The 19,817-nt window shown below is 39.3% G+C and overlaps 1 protein-coding gene across 2 annotated transcripts; it reads right to left on the bottom strand.

Annotated features, from left to right (window-relative positions):
• Positions 1 to 5,169: 5,169 nt before the first annotated feature.
• LOC146504628 (uncharacterized) lies at positions 5,170 to 19,571 on the bottom strand. 2 transcript variants are annotated; one of them, XR_014868678.1, is made up of 5 exons: positions 19,005 to 19,571; positions 16,980 to 17,008; positions 8,462 to 16,553; positions 6,593 to 6,929; positions 5,170 to 6,489 (listed from the first exon to the last, which is right to left on the bottom strand). XR_014868678.1 is itself a non-coding variant. In XM_085130646.1 (3 exons), exons 2-3 carry the CDS (start codon positions 15,533 to 15,535, stop codon positions 6,924 to 6,926), a joined length of 7,080 nt encoding a protein of 2,359 aa, XP_084986772.1. In that variant the 5' UTR covers positions 15,536 to 16,553; positions 16,980 to 19,571; the 3' UTR covers positions 5,170 to 6,923. The 2 variants fall into 2 exon arrangements, 1 of the variants encoding a protein (XP_084986772.1); XM_085130646.1 differs by having other exon boundaries at positions 5,170 to 6,929; positions 16,980 to 19,571.
• Positions 19,572 to 19,817: the final 246 nt, after the last annotated feature.

Genomic DNA, 19,817 nt, shown 5'->3' with positions numbered 1-19,817 from the left:
CGGGCAGGGCAGGTCCGGGTGGCGACGTAGCAGCCGGTGAAGAAGATGGCAGAAGGGTGACTGCAGGCGGTGAGATGACGGCGGTGCCACAGCTGCAGATGTTGAAGCAGCGAGTGGTGTGGAGACCTCTGACCGAGGTGATGTTACCTGCGCTGTCGGCTCGTCCACTGCAGACACAAACACAGATGGTGAGGGAAATGGAAAATTGTCCGTACTACTCACCACAGCCGACTCTTGAGAAGTTCGTGGATTAGGCTGCGGTGAGGAAAGCCGGCAGCGCGAACGGCGTTTCCGTGTAGACGTCGGGGCCGGCATCTCAGGCTGTGAATCCACCAGCGGTCCGGGCCGGTGAGCAGCCTGAGGAGGAAAGTGGAGGTGGAGGGTGGAAAGCAGGAAGTCCAGGACAACTGGATTGAGGGAGTCCACCAGCCAGGGGAATTTAACAAGTGTCTCCACATATGTACAAGCATAGAGCAAACGGGGAAGCAACACCAAAAATATATAGTAATTAGGGTTGCCAACCGTCCCTTAAAAAACGGAATCGTCCCGTATTTAGAAACAAAAGTACACGTCCCGTATTGAGCTGAAAAGGGACGCACTTTGTCCCGTAATACAGTGAGAATCAAAAGTAGTCTATAAGTTTTAATGTAATTAACACTTTGTTTGAAAACATAATTCCCAGCCCCGCTCCTGCTTTGTGACCAATGAGCTGACAGCACACTTATGACAATTCGAGTATGACAATTCAGATTACCGCTCATCTCATTGGTTGAGGAAAGGTCGCTTGCAGAGAAAATACCGGAAGACAACAGATGACCACAACAAAAAGCATGGCCAACAGGGAAACAAACGCCGACACTGCGGTCTCAGACGACAGTACACCTGAAGCTGGGCAAACACTGTGCGATTTTCAAACTGCACGATTGGCTCGCATGGGTTATAAGTTCGTAGGTCACGATGCAGGGTCTCACACTATACCGCCCGATGCTCTGATGCGACCTGAGTGCTCACACTGTGCCTCCATAAAATGAAGGTTATAACAGAAAATCTGTCACACAGACACACACCACCATCAACTTTGCTAAATTGCTAATGAAAAACACTGATCAGGCAGCTGTGATTGAGCAGCAATGTAAATCCGACTATTTTCACGGTTGTTGTGGTCGTGATAATTTGGTGATGCCACTTCGAAAAGGCTCGGATGAGCTTTCCAAAGTTCTACAAGTTGTGCCTCCATCGCTTGTGTCCAGATCACACGCCGCACAGCCGTGCTGCTCCGTCTTTTTCACCGACGTTTACGTGTTTGCGTGTGAGCAGTGTGAGCGGCTGCAGTGACACCCTCACGAGCTATTGATGATCGGGAGCTGGTCGTGAGGTGTTAATCGCTTCTCGTTACCCCACGTATACTACACGATGCACGATGAAGGCCAAAATCGGGCCGATCACCAAATTGGTCGCACGACTCAAAAATCGGCTCAAAATGGGCCAAAAATCGCACAGTGTAAGCCCAGCATTAGACCAGCAATGTTTGTTCCTCTCAGAGAAAGAAAAAAAGGCTACAAAAGTACAGGAAAGAATGGGAAAAGGAAAACACCTGGCTGGAAAAGTGCAAGATAACACCAATAAAGCGCACTGCACTGTGTGCCGGCGCACTTTTTCCATAGGCATGCTTCTAATGGTGGGCACATGAAGAACATGAGGGGCGTGAAAGCTCGGGGAACCCTTAACCAATTTTTGTCCACCAGGCCACGGCAGAAGCAGATATGGTATGTAAACACTGGTTTGTTTGTTTTTAAACCCTCTGGTTAAGGTTAAAATGGGCATGTGCAGTGAATATCAGCGCTATGTGGCCAGAAGTGTGATAATATAATTTATTTTGTGTAATAAACAACTGCAAGGATAGATGATTACAACAAATAGATGTAATCTATTTGTTGTAATCATCTATCCAACAATGATTAGGGTTAGGGTTAGGGGTTAGGGGTTAGGGTTAGGGTTAGAAGTAATAAAAGTATAAAAGTAATAATAGATCATTATTCATACATAGATGAATAATGATGATGAGTTATGATGCGTAATCATGGGAACAAGTGGGTTTACAAACGGGAGCAAAAGCTGAAAAAATGCCTCTACTGAAGCCAATTGCACTAAATGCACTAAATGTGCACTGTTACAAGAATATTTTTCTTTCTATTGTTTTCTATTAATTTATATAATTTTAGGTTAAGCAGGACAGAGTTCTTTTAAAGAAAGATTTACTTTTATTCTCAAAAGTTAAGTATGACAGGCTTCTGTTTAAGAAAGAGACCTGTTTTATTGTGTTAATGTTGTCATTTTGAGCTAAAAAATAAATGGCTAAATGATTTTAGTTTCCCATGTGTTGATATCACAAAGAATATGCATCTACTTAAATCAAATTCAAGTCAAATGGTTAAAAAAATAATTTCACACACAAAAAAAGAGCTAAAAAATTCACCACACTGGGAAGGGTGAAGACAACTGGGTCGCCCGGCCCTGGCCACCAGGTGTCCCTTATTTATTTCTCAGGGAGTTGGCAACCCTAATAGTAATACATATAACTAGTCCATAACTGCTCAGGGATCCTGGGTTGCTCAGACCCAGAACCCTGACATATATTAAGCACAAATCCTATAAAAAGCAGAAATACTATAATTTAGCAGAAATACTATATTAAGCACAAATCCTATATTAAGCACAATTCGTATAAAAAGCAGAAATACTATAAAAAGCAGAAATACTATAATTTAGCAGAAACACTATAAAAAGCAGAAATAGTATAATGTAGCAGAAATACTATAATTTAGCAGAAATACTATATTAAGCACAAATCCTATATTAAGCACAATTCGTATAAAAAGCAGAAATACTATAAAAAGCAGAAATACTATAATTTAGCAGAAACACTATAAAAAGCAGAAATAGTATAATGTAGCAGAAATACTATAATTTAGGAGAAATACTATATTAACCAGAAATACTATAAAAAGCAGAAATACCTTAAAAAGCAGAAATACTATAATTTAGCAGAAATACTATATTAAGCACAAATCCTATATTAAGCACAATTCGTATAAAAAGCAGAAATACTATAAAAAGCAGAAATACTATAATTTAGCAGAAACACTATAATTAAGCAGAAATACTATATTAAGCACAAATACTATAAAAAGCAGAACTACTATATTAAGCACAAATCCTATAAAAAGCAGAAATACTATCATTTAGCAGAAATACTATAAAAAGCAGAAATACTATCATTTAGAAATACTATAACACACACAGAAAGAGAGAAGCCAGTTTTTAGGTCAGTCAAGCAGCCTGGGAGCTGCTAAATTTGAATCCACCAATCAGAGAGGCTGTGTACTTTTTTCCCGCCAAAACAGGTGCAGCCGTTTTTACACACGCAGCAGAGAGGCAGGATTTTTGCAGTCTATTTCTCATAGTGAGGACTAAACTCAAACAAATGACCATAATTTCCTAACCGTAGGGGCTAGAACGATCATTCTTACACCGTTTTGTTCAGAAGAGATGGGGGAATCTTCAAGTGTTGACAATTTATCATTAAAATATGAATTATTAAAGATATTTGACTTGTAATGCACCATAACTGAGTAGAGGCGAAGCAAAAACTGCCTTGACTTGCCATCAAACAACGCTTTCTAACTCTAAATCTATTTGGAGTATCGATATCATTCTTTCACCGTAAGAGACAGCAGGCTTTGGTGAACAGTCATGGAAATTTTCAGGTCTTTGTGGAAATCCATTAAAAAGATATGACGAGAGAAAAAAGTTGTTCATTTCCAGAGTTTGAAAGCTGAAGAAATCTGAGCGAAGGACGAATTTCCTACCCTCAAACAAATGTAATTCATGGCCAAATGGTAATAGGTGAGAAAATAATTCTTGAATTGTGAGCGTCAGGAGTGTCTGAAGATATATCGGGACAAGCCTCATGTCTTAACTTCGCTCCGTTAAGGAGATATGACGATTCGAATATGCCTCTCATTACAGAAATCAAGCGGTGATTTTGAACAAACTCTCCATTGACTTTCTATGGAGAGTTTTGAGACTTTGTGTTGGTCTGAGGAGATTTGCCAAAATTCTATAAATTCCACAACAATGATAGTGACATTTTCTGAAAGCCAGCAAAAATACCTACGTTTTGATGTATAATTTGCGGAGGTTGAGTGAAAATTGAGCAAGTATCAAGAAGTTGTTCGGACATGAAGAGAAGACTGCGAAACTTAAAGTGCCTCACTTAGAACCAAGTGCATAGCAACCATAACAACCCATGTATTTTGTGAAAAATCACAAAGATGAAACTCAAAACTTAAAGAGGGATATGATGAAAACGGTAACAGATATGAAAAAGCTGAATCATAAATCAATAGCCCAATAATTTGTGAACATTTTAAAGTTTAAATGGAGTTTCTATGTGAAAGTATGAGGAAGTAGTTAAGTTTCAAAAACGAGCAAGTTTTAGCAGAAATGCAGAAGTTTCCCATTCATTTCAATGGGACAAATTAAAGGAAAAAAGCTTAATATTTTAAAAAGTATAATAGTTATAAATAGCAAAAATCATAGCAGGAATTAGCAAAAATAGCAGAATAGTTTAAAGTTTGAATGGTGAAAATAGCATAAAAATTGTGGAAGTAGTTAAACGGCGAAAAAAACGGAGCAACTTGAAGAATAATAATAATAATAAAGAATAAAGAGAAACAGGAAAACAATAGTGTGGATGCCTTAAAGCATCCACACAACTAGAAAGTGCATTTTCTGAAGAAACTGCAGTGTGAATGCTTGAATCTGAATGTATGCACTGAAATGAATTAATTGCTGAATTTTAAGTTAAAAATGTTGAATGAGAGGAAAAATACAGAAATTTTAACGTGAAAACAAAAGTGCTGAACTGCTAAAAGCTGACGTTTACACAAAGGAAGAATTTGGAAAATAGCTGAACATTAGAAAAAGATGAGTATTGACAAAAGAAAATTTAGAGTCAGAAAACCTCTGAATTAATATTAAAAGTTTATATTCTTCTAATCACTTAAAGAGTGGAATTATGTATTATAAATCTCCAATTCATAAAAAAATAACTTGTAAAAATGTAAAAACTAATTTGTTGAAATGAACTTAAAAGATGAACAAACATTCTGGAGAAAATACAAACTTTAATATACAGCATAATGTTTTTCAGACATATTGTGTATATTATGTTTAATAGTATTATATACATCAATTTGTTTTGTATGTCATAAAAAAATAAGATAAAAATCTTAAGTCATATTTTACAGCTCCTTTCTGAAAAAGACTAGTAGAATAAATAAAAATAACTAAATTAAATAACTAAATAAAAATATTAAGCAACATATGAAATACATGAAAACTTTTAAAACCACAATCCTGAACCTTTAAATTGTGTTGGTTTCTTAGAACATGGCTGAACAGCTGTTTCTATCAGTCTACTTAATCTACTGATCTGTCTACACATCTTTTTATTACTCATTCTTTTTTGTGTTTTAATGTAAACAGAGTCCACACAGTGGTAAAAGAGAACTGTATAGAGATTTTTGAGTAAATTCAAATGAAAGCCTAAGGTGGTGACACAGTTTAACACATATAAATAATCAAATAAACACATTAGTCCTTTTTGTGAACATGGATAAATAAGTATCATTAGTTTACAGCATTGTTCAGCCATGCCACTAAATGCTTTTTTACACAGTGTTTTAACCTGGGCTCAGACACAAAGTCCCAAATTTAGTTATCTCAGTAAGTCCCTGCCTTTGAGTTGTGTTTATGACTAATTATTATACACAAGGCTTTATCCATCTGAACTCTAAGGACACAAATATGAAAAAACCTATACTTACCAGCTGATACCCCACACTACACACTAGGTGTGCCATGTGACCTGAAACTTTGGTAAAAACTCATCATAATCATTCTGTTAACACTGTTTTTTTTTTTTAAACACTGTTTGTTTTGCTGTTCAGCAGTTTAAAATGTTTTAGATTGGATTACATGGAATGAATTTGAGTTCTCTTGGGGTTTTTGTGTGTGTTTTGTTCTTAGCAATTTTTTTTCCATACTGTTGAATTCCAGTTACCACATTTCTGGTCATATGACATCCCGAGTGCCCACTTGAAAAAAATCCCCACAGTTAATTCAACATTAAAACAAATAAAAATATGTTAAATAAATAAATAAAGGTTTGCTCTGTGTTGAAATAGTAAATAAGCATACATTCTGCAGAGCTCTAATAATGAAAACAATCCTTTAGCCTGTTGATCAGAGAGAGGCAGTCATTATGTCCATTTAAAACCTGTAATCAAAGAGCACAACGTTTCTGTGAAACTATAAAGTCCCAGATGATCCTCATCATGTCCAGTGACTTCAGAGTGGATCCTCCCTGTCATCTGGCCAGTGTTTGATGTGTGGCAAGCAGCACAGAAGCAGGATAGCTGAGGCCTTGAAAGAAGAGCAGAAAACAGGAACATATGTAGTTGTAAATGTAAATATCAGTGATACTTGTCTTGTCAAAGGGAATAAAATAATGAAAATGTTAACTTACACACTCATTTAGGGAGGATCTTGACACTGCACAGAGGAGGCACAGTCAGTCTGATAATGATGGTGATCTCCAGGGATGTTTTCCTGCAGCAACATTCCTGCCAACTGGCCATATGATCCAGAGTAGTTGGTTTGTAATGAACAGAAAGGTGTATATGTTAGGTAGTGTGCACTTAGAGCTGGTCTTAAGAAACAAACACATCCTGTAATAAACTGAATACCTGTATTAGTGCTGCTGCAAATATAAAGCCCTTCTATCATGTGTGGTTTCAAAGAAGGTGTTTTGGAGGCTCAGTCACAGAAACTGTGCAGTCTGTTCAGTCCTGAGTGTCTCAGCTCTGAAAGGGATGGATCACAGAGGGAAACACCTGAGTACAGACATTACAATCTACACTCCTAAGGTCAGGTGAAAACACAATTTAAACACTTTACAAAAAATTAATACATGTTTTCATGGAAATTATGTCATTAACCCTTTTTGATGCGAGTAAATCTCACCGACTGCTTGTGGGACAAGGTAGAAGGAAGACAGAATGTCTCCTGTGCTCCAGATGGGAAGTCTCACGCTCTGATTGTACGGCGAAGATGGTGATGATGAAGCCTCTCTGATCTGTGGCATTACAGTTTCTGGCTGCTATGTGCTTCACACTGTTGGATTTTACGCTTTTAAGCTTGAAGAAGACACAGGAGGACTGTGTCTCTCTTAAAAAAAACAAAAAAACAAAAACCTAACAACCTCCCACCGCACCCCCCCCCCCCCCCCTCAACTCCCACCTACCCACTCAACTCCCCAGCCTCACAAGATCCAATGTCTATACAAATGTAGGGTATCAGCTGGTAACAGAAAGCAAGTGTCACATATGTAGTACATATGTGACACTGCTGAAACACTTCTGGCCAGAAGTGTGCATTTATCAGCCAGTGCATTTATCATCCCAGACCCAGACACACCCTGATAAATGCACTGGCTGAAACATGATAAAAGCTCATAAAAATGTATGTTTCATCGTAAGATTTGTCCAAAAATATAATCGTATACTTTTGAAGAAGTTTAAAGATTATAACAAACTAAAATCAATAACATTTTTGTAAATAGTATTTTAAAATAAAGGCACACATAAAGTGGCTTAACTGTCATTATTGCTGTAATTAGGTATTTTAAACCTTTAGTCTGTGTTGTTCTCCCAGAAACAACGAAGAAGCTGTTGAACATATATGCGTTGTTTGGGCAATCCTCTGGTCCACCCTCCCTCCCTCCCAGCCACAGTGAGACTGGGGCAGCCTGGCAGGATTTTGAAGCCTGGCTGCAGAGAGGATATGCCTACACTGTTCGTTTTAAACTGGTATATTTGATTTTTCTGACATTCATAGATTACTGTAGGTGATTTTTAGATTTTCTGTAATAAATAAAATTGTCATCTTTTACTGATATCATTACTTAATTCATTTAATTGTATTTTATGTAAAATAATTCAAACATTATACTGCAATGCAGGGCGTTTTTTCTTAAGCCAACTTTTAAATATCGCTCTACTTTCTTATGTCATTCAAAAATATAGAAATTACTTACTGTATTCAAAGATCTAAATCATGAATCATCACAGGACAATACACAGTATACAGGGTCATGGTAACTATGGTAGGTCTTCATGACTCCAGAATGGAGACATCGCTCTGGCTGAGAAATGAAAATTAGGTCAAGCAGTGTGTTCTTCTCTGTGGTAGGGGCAGTGATGACCTGTGCGTATCCCCTAGACTCAAACAGCTCCAGGATTGGTTTGTTTGCACTGGATAAAACATTCTCATTAAAATCACCACAAACTATGATGGGATGACAGTCCATGATCTCCAGTGAGTCTAATAGGCTTACCAGGTTTTTCAGGAATGGCCTCAGAGTGTAGTCTGGAGGTCTGTACACAACTGCAATCAGTGCACTGACTGGTGCTTCAACCTTTAAAGCCAGAAATTCAAGGTCAGTTACATTATGGATGTACTGTTTTTCATGCACTTGAATGTCACTTTTCACATAAACAGCAACTCCACCACCACTTCTGTTTGCCATTTGGGGAAAGTTTGTGTAGGACAGGTGTCTGTTGCGTTTGAACAAATTGTAATTTTCCAAGTGGAGACACTCTGCGACAAAAGAGCCCCGCAGGTGTGTTTCTGTTAGGCACAAAACATCTGCTAGACACAATTCATGGTGACTCTTGATGTCATTAATGTGAGCTGGCAGTCCCTCTGTATTATGATGAACAATGGTGAAAACATCTGACCTGCTCAGTGTTTGTCTCACGTGTAGAAGAGGCATCATGTCATCAAGGTTGGCTTGTCTCATGTTCTCAAGTGCTGCAGTGATTTCTGGGTTGGTGAATATTTTTTTCTCCTCCATATCAAGAAGATACAGTCCACTGAGAGACGTCACTCTACTGACAGCTACGTAGGCCATGCCGGGCTCAAAAATGCTCTTAAGAGAGACAACAGCTGATGTGGTTGTCATACCCTGTACCTTATGTATTGTACATGCAAAGGCCAGCTTCACTGGGAACTGTCTTCGTACCACTCCTTTCTGCTTCAGATTCTCCTCTGCTCTCTCAATGTACACCATGTCATCTGCTGGTGTGCGGTTATTCTTTCCAGATGTCTCATTATCCATTTTAAGTCCAAGCTTGATGATGTGTTGGTCATTTTCAGAGTAAACTACTCTAAGTAGTATTCCAAATGCGCCATTAACCAAACCATTTTGTATGTCAATGTTTCTGGTGAGCATGACACGAGCTCCTTCTGCAACCTTCAGTGTGTCTGGTAACTCGTTTTTACCTCCTTTCAATGGTCTGTCTTGAAGTGCCATTCTGCCAGTTCTAGGATCTTTTCTATAATCATCTGCATGGATGTCAATGACATGAGTATGGAGCAGAGCCAGTGTTGAAGAGTTGTGTGCATCCACTTCTTTATTAGTTGCAAAAATGTGCAACGCATCAGTCGGACAAAGGGCTGGTTCAGTTATGGCCTGTGACAACAAATCTCTATCTGCTTCGCAAAGCTCATCCAACTTTCCTTTCACACGAATTCTGTTCAACATCTCAGCAAAGACAACATCATCCTTCTGACGCATAATCTCAGTTAGATTGATCATCTGAAAATGCTCCCGCCACAGGTCGATCTCGGCCGGGTCGTGCACACAGAGAGGTTTAGACTGTCGCACTGGGGGTAGCTGATAGAAGTCTCCAACAGCAATGACTGACATGCCTCCAAAGGGTCTCCGAGTCCCTTTGATCTGTTTGAGTCTTGCATCTACATATGCAAAGAGATGTCTTGACACCATAGACACTTCGTCAATGACGATTATTTCAGCATTCAAAAGTTCAGATCTGACTTCATCCAGCTGATTGCCAAGTCCCTGAATGGGAGGTTTTAAGCTTCTAGGCAACTTGAGTAGAGAATGCAGTGTTGTTCCAGAAATGTTAAATGCTGCAGTCCCAGTGAAAGCAGTTAACAGGACAGTGGGTTTTGATATGTCAACGTCGTCTGCATATCTGGGCACTTTGCTCAGTATCTTAGATGCTTCTGAGTAGATGCATTTGATAAGATGTGACTTTCCTGTTCCTGCACCACCATTAATATAAAAGAAGAACTGCTCTGGATGTAGAGCACAGACTCTTTTAATGCACCAGTCTCTAACTGCATAAAATATGCAGGCTTGCTTCTTATTCAGATTCTGAAACATCTGACGTAACAATGTGGGATCAATAGCAGGGGGTTCCCTGATGGCTCTGACTTCTGTTGAAGCATCAGCCTGACGGCTGTAGTCGGGCACATCTTCCTGTTCATTTTCATTGTCTCGCTCTCTTTCTTGTTCAACAAGTGGCAACCTTACGAGATCTGATTCAGGTGCCAGATTACACCATTCGTCAGTCACACCTCTGTTCTGCTCATATTCCTCAACAGCGCTCTCGATCTCCTCACTGTTTTTCTCATATTTTTCTCTGTTTCTTTTGACAATGTGTTGCACGTACTCAAGACGGTCAGTACCTGGTAGCTGTACACAGCCAGCACCATAGAAAGCCTGATAGGTTGGCAACGATGGTGTTTTCAGTTCGTGGTCTGAACGATGAGGAAGATACAGTTTAAGCAGTCTTCCGTAATATTGCTCTGGATGTTTTTCTTGTGAGCAGCGGTGAAATCTGATGATAGCAGGCTTATCGTTTTTGCGCCTTTGCACAAATCCTATCTCATTGAGAAGGGGCAAAACATCTTTACCTTTTGTCTGTTGGCCATAGACAATCCTGCAAGTAGCAGCAAAGTCTGCCATGCACATCTCCTCAAACTCTGGTGTTTCAGGTCTGGCTTTGTATTTGTCATTCAAAGATGTCATCCAAACATTGGAAGACTCGGGTGTTGTGTTGTCCAGAACTGACAGGGGACGACTCATTTTCACAGGATTATCATCAGTTGGTATGAAGATTACAGCACGTGAACATTGCTTCATGTGAAGACCACATGCACGAGCAACGCACTCCTGTGCACTGATCTCTCGCTTCTTTGAATATGCCTGCATGACGGCTCTCATTTCATCGCACTCATTTACACTGTCCTTATGGGAGTTCTCAATGACAGTTTTCAGGTACTCAGATAGCCCGCCCTCTTTTTTTGATATATATTTCATTAAATAATTTGCAGCGCCAAAAGCATCTAAAACAAAGCTTATGTCGATATTACTGTTCCAGGCTTCAAGCAGATGTGGATTATATCCATTTATCCAAGAGTCTTTTGGATCACGCTTTAGTATGATCGTACTCCTTGTGTTCATTTTATTCAGGTATCTCTCATATTCTGCATGCGTCAACTTGCATCTTGCCAAGAGCTGCTCTAAACTCATAGAAGCAGTTTCAGGCTCATTCAGCAGCTGGTTCAGTGGTCTGAGCTTGTTCTTTGCTGTTTCTACTTCCAGTGCATCATCCTCACTGGGTCTTGTGATCATTGTCTCATTGCAGGGTGGTTTAGGAAAACCAAAACGGCACCCGGAGCTTAAACTCCTAAAGCACGTCTTTGTGTGGTTCTTACTATGTTTTTGCACTTCTGTTACTTTTTTGTACAGTTCAGGTTGTTTATGTGGATCAGGCAGCTGAGCTGTGATGTATTTGTTTATAAAATCCACAACAGTTTGCTCATCATCCTCCTCAAACACAGGAGCACCTTCTACCCACAGGAGGCAGTGTATGTGTGGGCTTCCTCTGTGCTGAAACTCAACTCTGTAAAAGTAGTCAATGACTTTGCCAAGTGGCTGTGCAGGAGATAAGAGTAAATCTCTGAATAATGCTTCAACTCTCTTGTCAAACATGCGCATTGTTGTGACAGGATTGCTTCTCAGGATGTCACACTTTGCTGACCAGTCGAGTCCTTCAAAATTGACTTGTTCACCTTGCTGCCTTGTTATTGCCTCAATCACTTCAGGCCAGCGCATTTCAGCAGCTGAAAATGTGCAAAAGAACGTGGGAGTTCCCAACTGTCTGATCATGGCAAAAAGATCTCTTGTTGTTTTCTCCCAATAGGCTGGGGTTCCTCTCAGAGGCTGCATGAATCTCACTGCATCTTTATTTCTCACCAGTTTCTCCACCTCATGTTTATCTTGTAACATGCCTGAGGTTATTTTTCTCCCATCTCTGGTCAGAGGCTTTGCCTTCCTTAACTGTATTGTCATGCTGGAAGTAGCCAGGTGTATTTCAGTCACAAACTGTGCAAAGAACAAATAGTTTGTGTCTTTGGCAAAACGATCATCAATGCTGAAAAGTCTTGATTTGAAATACCCACTGGGGGATACTTTGATCAGCCTTCTTTCATCAAGTGTGTTTTGGCCTGTAGGAAACTGCACAGGGAAGGCCATGGCCTCCAGTTTAGGTGTTTTGAAAAAACTTATTGGATTGTTTCTCTCTGCAGGAGCAACAGAGTAGATTCCTTCACTGAAACATAATATCTCCTCAGCCACATCAGGGGGCTGCAAACAGGACTCGAGTGCAAAACCACCATTAGTCAGTCCATCTGCTTGCTCTGAATCATCTCTCATCTGTTCATGTGATTCTTCACCATCACAGGGTAACATGTCAATGTCCTGTTCATTGTTATTTTGTGCTTCACTCAGTGCATTTTTCTCACAGCTGTCAATTTCCATTAAATCAGCCTCATCATAATCGTCCTCATTCATGTTTTCATCATCCTCCTCATCATCATCATCTTCATCAGGAAGTGTTGGATCACACAGCTCAGCATCATCTCTGATGCTCACATCCTTATACTGTGGATGAATCTGCTTGAGTTTATGCAGTGCTTGCAGAAGTTTAGACCAGCTTACAGTCTGAAACAGCTGATGACCTTTGTAAGACAAGCGTCTCTTCAGTTTTACTCTCATCACCTGAGAATTAATTCTCAATCGAGGTAGTGCTTCAACAGTTTCCTGTACCTCTGATGGGACACAGACCACATTCCCTCTAATTGCTCTCTGTCTGCCTTTGGGAAGAGGAATAATCTTGGCAAATGGTATGCACTTGGCTATGAGATGTCTCTCCAGTATGTTGAGATCAGACAGTTCAGGTGGAATATCAGCAAGCTCCAGTTTATTGGCAACAGCAAGTGCTGGCATGGATCCATTTTTAAGATGATCGTGGCAGGTGTGACAAATCCACTCTCTCTTTCTCTCATCGGGAACATTGCACTGCTCATTTCTGCAGTTTTCATCACAAACATGAACAAACCTTCCCGTCAAACATGTTGCAACCACCTGTGGGTTTTTCACATAATTTGACCTTCTGCAGGGTCGCACTTGGTTTGGAAATGAAGCCTTGAAACACACAGTACATGGGTATGATGGTCCAGCTTTGATTTGTGATTTGAACACAGATATGGCCTCGTTGATCACACTGTTGTCACTCTCCTGGGTTTGTCTGTTCACCCATCTGTATTTCCTTTTTATTTTCATTGCACATCTCATTTTGTGCATAATCCTGAATGCAAGATTACTTTGATACCTGTCTCGCATTAGTTGTTTCATTAGTTGTTTGTGTCTTACTCTGAATGCGTTGTCACGTGCATAACGCTGAGTCACTTGAGATCTCTGTCTCTCTCTGAATTCTGGGTTTTCTTGATACTTTTTAGTTATATAGTTTTTTTGTTTTTGTCTAAATTCAGCATTGTCACAGTAGCGTCTTTTAATATATTGTTGTTGTTTCTTTCTAAATTCATCGTTCTCACAGTAGCGTCTTTTAATATATTGTTGTTGTTTCTTTCTAACTGTAGCATTCTCAGAAAAACGTCTTTTAACATATTGTTTTTGTTTCGTTCTGAATTCATCATTCTCACAATAACGTCTTTTCATATACTGTTGTTTTTTCTGTCTGACTTCAGGATTGTCTTTATATGCCTTGCTTGTGCAAGATTTTTTCTTTTCTTTGTACTCTTTATTTGAAGCGTACTTTTGTTGTTCTTTCCTTTTTTGGTTTTCTTTTCTCTGATTTCTGGGTTTCTCTGATGCCATTAATCTTCTTCTCATTTTGTGCCTTTGTTGTTTATTAACTTTTTTCAGTTTTTGTAAAACTATATCAGAAATATCACAGGCAGCAACATTTGTTATTGCAGCATTTGATTGACATGAAAAAGCATCCCTTGATGGAAGGAAACTTAATTCACTGCATAGTTCTTCAGTTGGTATATTAGGTGGTTTATTCTGATCTTCATATGATGTGAACTGAGTCATGTGGACTTCTTTTTGTTTCACCAGTGGCGTACAAATGGACATTTGACAAAAGATGTTCTCAGTCAGACCACTGGTTGTGTTTCTCCTTGGAGTAGAGGAGTTTGCTTCATCAACAGTTGTATCAGAGTGAGTAGGTGCCACAGCAGTGGCAGCTGTTGGTCTGCAGACTGTGTCTGTGATAGTATCACTCAGGTTGACTGTGCTCATACTGTAGAACTGCACAGGCTTCAGTTCATAGGTACAAGAGGGTGATATCTCCATCATTTCATAAGAATCCTGGAGCCTCTTAATCATGTCACTGAGGAGTGTGAATTTCAGCATCACAGCTGTACCATGATTACGTGACTGTAGTGCTAGAGGAAGACCACTGGGTGTTCTGGAGTGTGGATCAAAGAACCCATATTTGCCTGATGTGGATCTGAACACTGCGATACACAATCCACTCATAATCAGTAAGGCATACTGCACATCTGACAACAGGCAGCTCAGTCCTGCTTCTAAGCTGAGAAAGGTATCTACTGCCTCCTCTGGAGGTTCTTCAAATGTCCCATACCGGGAAGGCTGTGTCATGTCGACATGATACATAGACCTGCGAGCATCAACTTTGTCTGGCAGCTCATCGGTTGCCAAATGAATATTTTTAGGAAATCTTTTCTTGGCCTCTTTGTACATCACATCACCTTTATCCAAGACCAGATTAAGGTCAGCTGTAGTCATATTTTCATTCTCATGAAGGAATGCAAGAAATGTGAGTGAGTTACATGTGCACTGCTTGTTTCTGGAGTCTCCATATTTAGGATGTGCCTGGCTGTGAGATGCACAGACATGTGTAACAGAGGGCTGGTTTTCAAGGTTCACTCTTTCTGCATGAGATGGTCCTGCCACATCACTGTGACAGCCTCTTTTCAAAAAATCAGCATAATCCACCTGTGGGTCACTTGACACCTCATGTTGTTCACTAAATTCATGCTGCAGCCCACTCTTTACAGCATCAGCATAAGATACCTGTTGTACATGTGCAGGAACATGTTGACCTGCCTGTTTGACACTGTCACAATTGATCTTTGCAGACACACTGTCTTCTGCACAGCTCTGAGGAAAATCAAACTCAGCCTGTTCACATATTGGTACACTGTGAAACTCATGGAACTTCTTCCAGCGTTGCTTTGCAGCTTGTGACTTTTTCTGCTTCCTTGGCATTTTCACACACCTGCAAGTGTTTCTTAGTCTTTAGAAAATATGTTCACAAGATAAGAGTGGCACACACCAGGAGATGTTGTCTTTGTTTTTATATTTCAGTTTTTATTTGTCTGAAACAGTTGTCTTTGTTTGACAGTTTGTTCTTCAGTTGAGAGAATATTATGCACTCTCTTTATTGGCTTGGCACAACTTAGCAGCAAGCCCAGAATGAAAAACAGGTAGAGAGAAAATTTAGAAGAGAGAACAGGCAGAGCAGGAGAGACACGGCTTTAGATCAAACCGCAATAGGATTCTTAGTTTGGCAAATCACAATCACACCGTGAATTAGAGTTTTCTTTGTTCAGTTTGTTCTTAGGTAGAGGCAATATATGCACTCTTTATTGCTTTAATGGCTTGGCGTTTTTCAGCAGCAAGCCAAGAGTGAAAAACAGGTAGAGAGAAAATTTAGAAGAGAGAACAGACAGAGCAGGAGAGACAGGGATTGGAAATCACAATCAAACCGTGAATTAGTTTTCTTTGTTTGTTCAGTTTGTTCTCAGGTTGAGGCAAAATATGCACTCTTTATTGTTTTATTGGCTTGGCGTTTTTCAGCAGCAAGCCAAGAGTGAAAAACAGGTAGAGAGAAAATTTAGCAGAGAGAACAGAAAGAGCAGGAGAGACACGGCTTTAAATCAAACCGCAGAGTTTTCTTTGTTTGTTCAGTTTGTTCATAGGTTGAGGCAAAATATGCACTCTTTATTGCTTTATTGGCTTGGCGTTTTTCAGCAGCAAGCCAAGAGTGAAAAACAGGTAGAGAGAAAATTTAGCAGAGAGAACAGACAGAGCAGGAGAGACACGGCTTTAGATCAAACCGCAATAGGATTCTTAGTTTGGCACAATTTCGCACAAACCACAGAGTGAAATACAGATGGAAAGAAGGCAGAGACAACAGGTGGAGCAGGACAGAGGATAGAGGGGTTGGGGGGTTGGGATGTGAGAGAGAAGACTGGAAATCTGGTCCTTGTTCTTCTTCTGCACACTGTGAACAAAAAAGAAGAAAAAATAATAATTTTATTAAAATGAAATCACATGGTAATTGTTTGAACTAATTGTGACTACTAAATAAAGGACAAAACAAATATTCAAGCTAAACTGTTGTTGGCTGCCATGTGCAAAAAGTTGCATAATTGGGCACTTTTTAAAAGAATAAATATTTAATTAAATTCAGCAATACTATTTTTAAATACAAATATGATTGAGTGAATCATTAACTAATCACATGTAGTGTGACTACAAAAATGTACGACAAAAATATTTTAGCCCAATTGTTAAGCTGCACTTATGTGTATTTATTATAAAATTGTGTTTAAAAGGTCTAGCACAAAGTTTGAACCCATCAAAGCTTATATTAGTCAGATTATTTTTTTATTTTGGTCTACTTCTCTTATAGTATGTGCCTACCTACCAGGCAAAGCACAGATGTCAGTCAGGTTCCTGAAAGTGTAAGACGAGAAGTAATATGTTAGTTGTCTGTACAGTTTTATCAGACTAACATAAATACAAAGCCCACACGACATGATACACTGAACTTATAGTCAGCAGGTTATAGAATAATACAGCACACCAACAGACACAGCAGCTATTTTATAATTCAAACTAATTAACTTAAGTATAGAGATTGACAGACCACGTGACTTTCGCGCATTGCATGCCGGTAACTCGTGGCAAAAAATCCAAGTACCGCATCAAATGCAAACATTTGCAGCACCGCAAAACGTTCATTCTCCGGTTCCAATACCTTCTTGCTTTTTCTTTGCCCCCCAAAAAAGTTATGTACAAAACGAAGGAGAACAATGCCGGACCGTACAAAGACAGACTTGATGAAAAGTCAAAGAAAAGATACGAGGAAAAAAATCAAAGGAGTGAAAGGTTTATACCCTTACGAGCACACAGAGTGGACAAAATACGTCAGCGTGCTGCCCAACTTTCACCACGCTCATATTTATAATCATACGGTTCTTGGAGAGAGTGCATACACTCATGAAGTTTAGTAACTTCAGGTCACTGCAACAAGCCCAGGTACAGTTTACCGACGGATGGGTACAGGAGCTTGAAATGCACCGTGTAGAACGAAAGACCATCGTACGTATCATAAGTTTACCAGTCTCACAAATCGTCTTCATAAATACACATTCGTTAACCGTTTATTAATAGGACCTTTAAGCTAAACGGTAATTAATTAGTAGTGGAAATAATTTCTGGTTCGCATTACAGAAATGTAGCAGTGACAATAATACTGTATGCTGTAATCGTACTGGGCAATTAGTGATACAAAAAACCTGTTTTATCCTGTGAATAAAAGTATATGTTTTTGTCAATGTACCATGGTAATAAATGAAGCGAAACGCAATATTGTGTCACAAGTCACTATTTATGCACAATAAACAAATGAGCATAGCGCCACAATTTCTGTTCAGCACCAGACTTGCTTGTAACCTATATCACTAATTATGTTATAAAAAATGACGTATTAACTACAACAGAAGACTGACCTTTGTGAAAATGTTTTGAGCAAACTAATCTGTGAGCTGGAGTGTTCTGGGACGTTATATTTGGTCTTTGAATGGCTGTAATCCAGGCCATCCATCGCCTCTTTTTACTTCGGAAACATGGCTCGAACAATTTCTCTTCAACGACGTAATCCAATAAAAAAACGATCTCTTTACCCGTCGGCTTCCCGTGGCTGTCATGCGACCGGCTATTGCAGTTAATAATACAACAGCTTCTTGACAGTTTTTTGTGTTTCTTTTTATCGCTGTGTAACTGATTTCAATTGAAAGCCTGCGTGCGCTAGTGCCTCTTGCCACGAGTTCCCAGAATTCTTTGCGGTTTTACCCTTGAATGACGTCACATTTTCAATCTCTATAGCCACTTATGTAAGGCTACTGTTAGACTGTTACTAGCCTTAGCATTGCTGCTAGCGCTAGCATTCCGGCTAGCATTAGCACTTCAGTTAGTATTAGCAATGCAGCTAGCGTTAGCATTCCTGCTAGCGTTAGCATTCCTGCTAGCGTTAGCACTGCTGCTAGCATTAGTGCTACTGCTAGCGCTAGCACTCTTACTGTTAAAACTGAGCCACAATGGCAATAATAAAGCTCATTTGTTACTTTTGTCTCACTGACCGCCAAGACATATCACAGGAATATATCACAGGAATATTCTTTTTGTCAGTTAACAACTGCTAAGGCTAGTGTTAGCACTATAGCTAGCGTTAGCATTGTTGCTAGCATTAGCATTGAAGCTAGCGTTAGCACTGCTGCTAACAGCAAAACGTCATAAACGTATATAAATGATAGCGAAGGTTATTCTTTCTTTTTTCTTTCTTTATTCTTTGAACTCTGTTGGACTTCATATGTGAGTTTAAATGTCAAACATGTATTTTTACCATCATAAAAATAAAACAGTGCAGTACTGAGTATACTGTACTTACCACAGCAGAGAGCAAAGCGGAATAACAACAGTTGGTCCAGTGATGGGTTCAAAACAGATGAGGCGTTCAGGTGGTGCTTGGAAATTTGACCATCAGTTTGAACAGCAATAAATTGGTACTTTTTGCCCGAGTATAAGCGAATGAGTGACATACAGAAAAACAGGGCAACTGGCGTTACATGAGCAAATAAAAAGTATTTCATCTTGAACTGTTTTGTGGGTTTTATTTTAAGACTACTCTAAGTGTGTTAGTGGGGAGATAAACTATACAGACTATAAACAGAGACATTAAATGAGATTAGATTAGTTAAACGTTAATTAAAATGTGGGAAAATCAACTACAGACAGGTAGATGCTGTGAGCTTTAATTATCCAGTCAGAAAGGATGATTTTAAAGTCATCAACTGACTCAAACTGCCCAGATCTGAAAAACCTGTGTGCCAATCACAATGCTCTCCTTAGTTGGCATATACTAACTACTGACAAACTATTAATCTGTGGCAAAACCCTGTCAAATCTCTCTTATTGTACCTATTGAAAACGTTAATCTTACTACAACTGCTTAGATGCAGCAGACATTTTTAGGTTTACTCTTGGCACAGTGAGAGAGAGTTTCTGAAGAAACTGCAGTGTGAATGCTTGAATCTGAATGTATGCACTGAAATGAAATAATTGCTGAATTTTGAGTTAAAAATTTTGAATGGGATAAAAAAAACTGAATTTTTAACTTGAAAACCGAAGTGGTGAACTGCTAAAAGCTGACATTTACACAGAAGAAGTTGGAAAATAGATGAAAATGTTTTAAAGGTAAATG

This window comes from Neolamprologus multifasciatus, chromosome 14 (assembly GCF_963576455.1).
Source record: "Neolamprologus multifasciatus chromosome 14, fNeoMul1.2, whole genome shotgun sequence".
Classification (NCBI taxonomy): domain Eukaryota; kingdom Metazoa; phylum Chordata; class Actinopteri; order Cichliformes; family Cichlidae; genus Neolamprologus; species Neolamprologus multifasciatus.
Note: the sequence above shows the minus strand (reverse complement) of the source record. Positions and strands in the feature narration are given on the sequence as shown.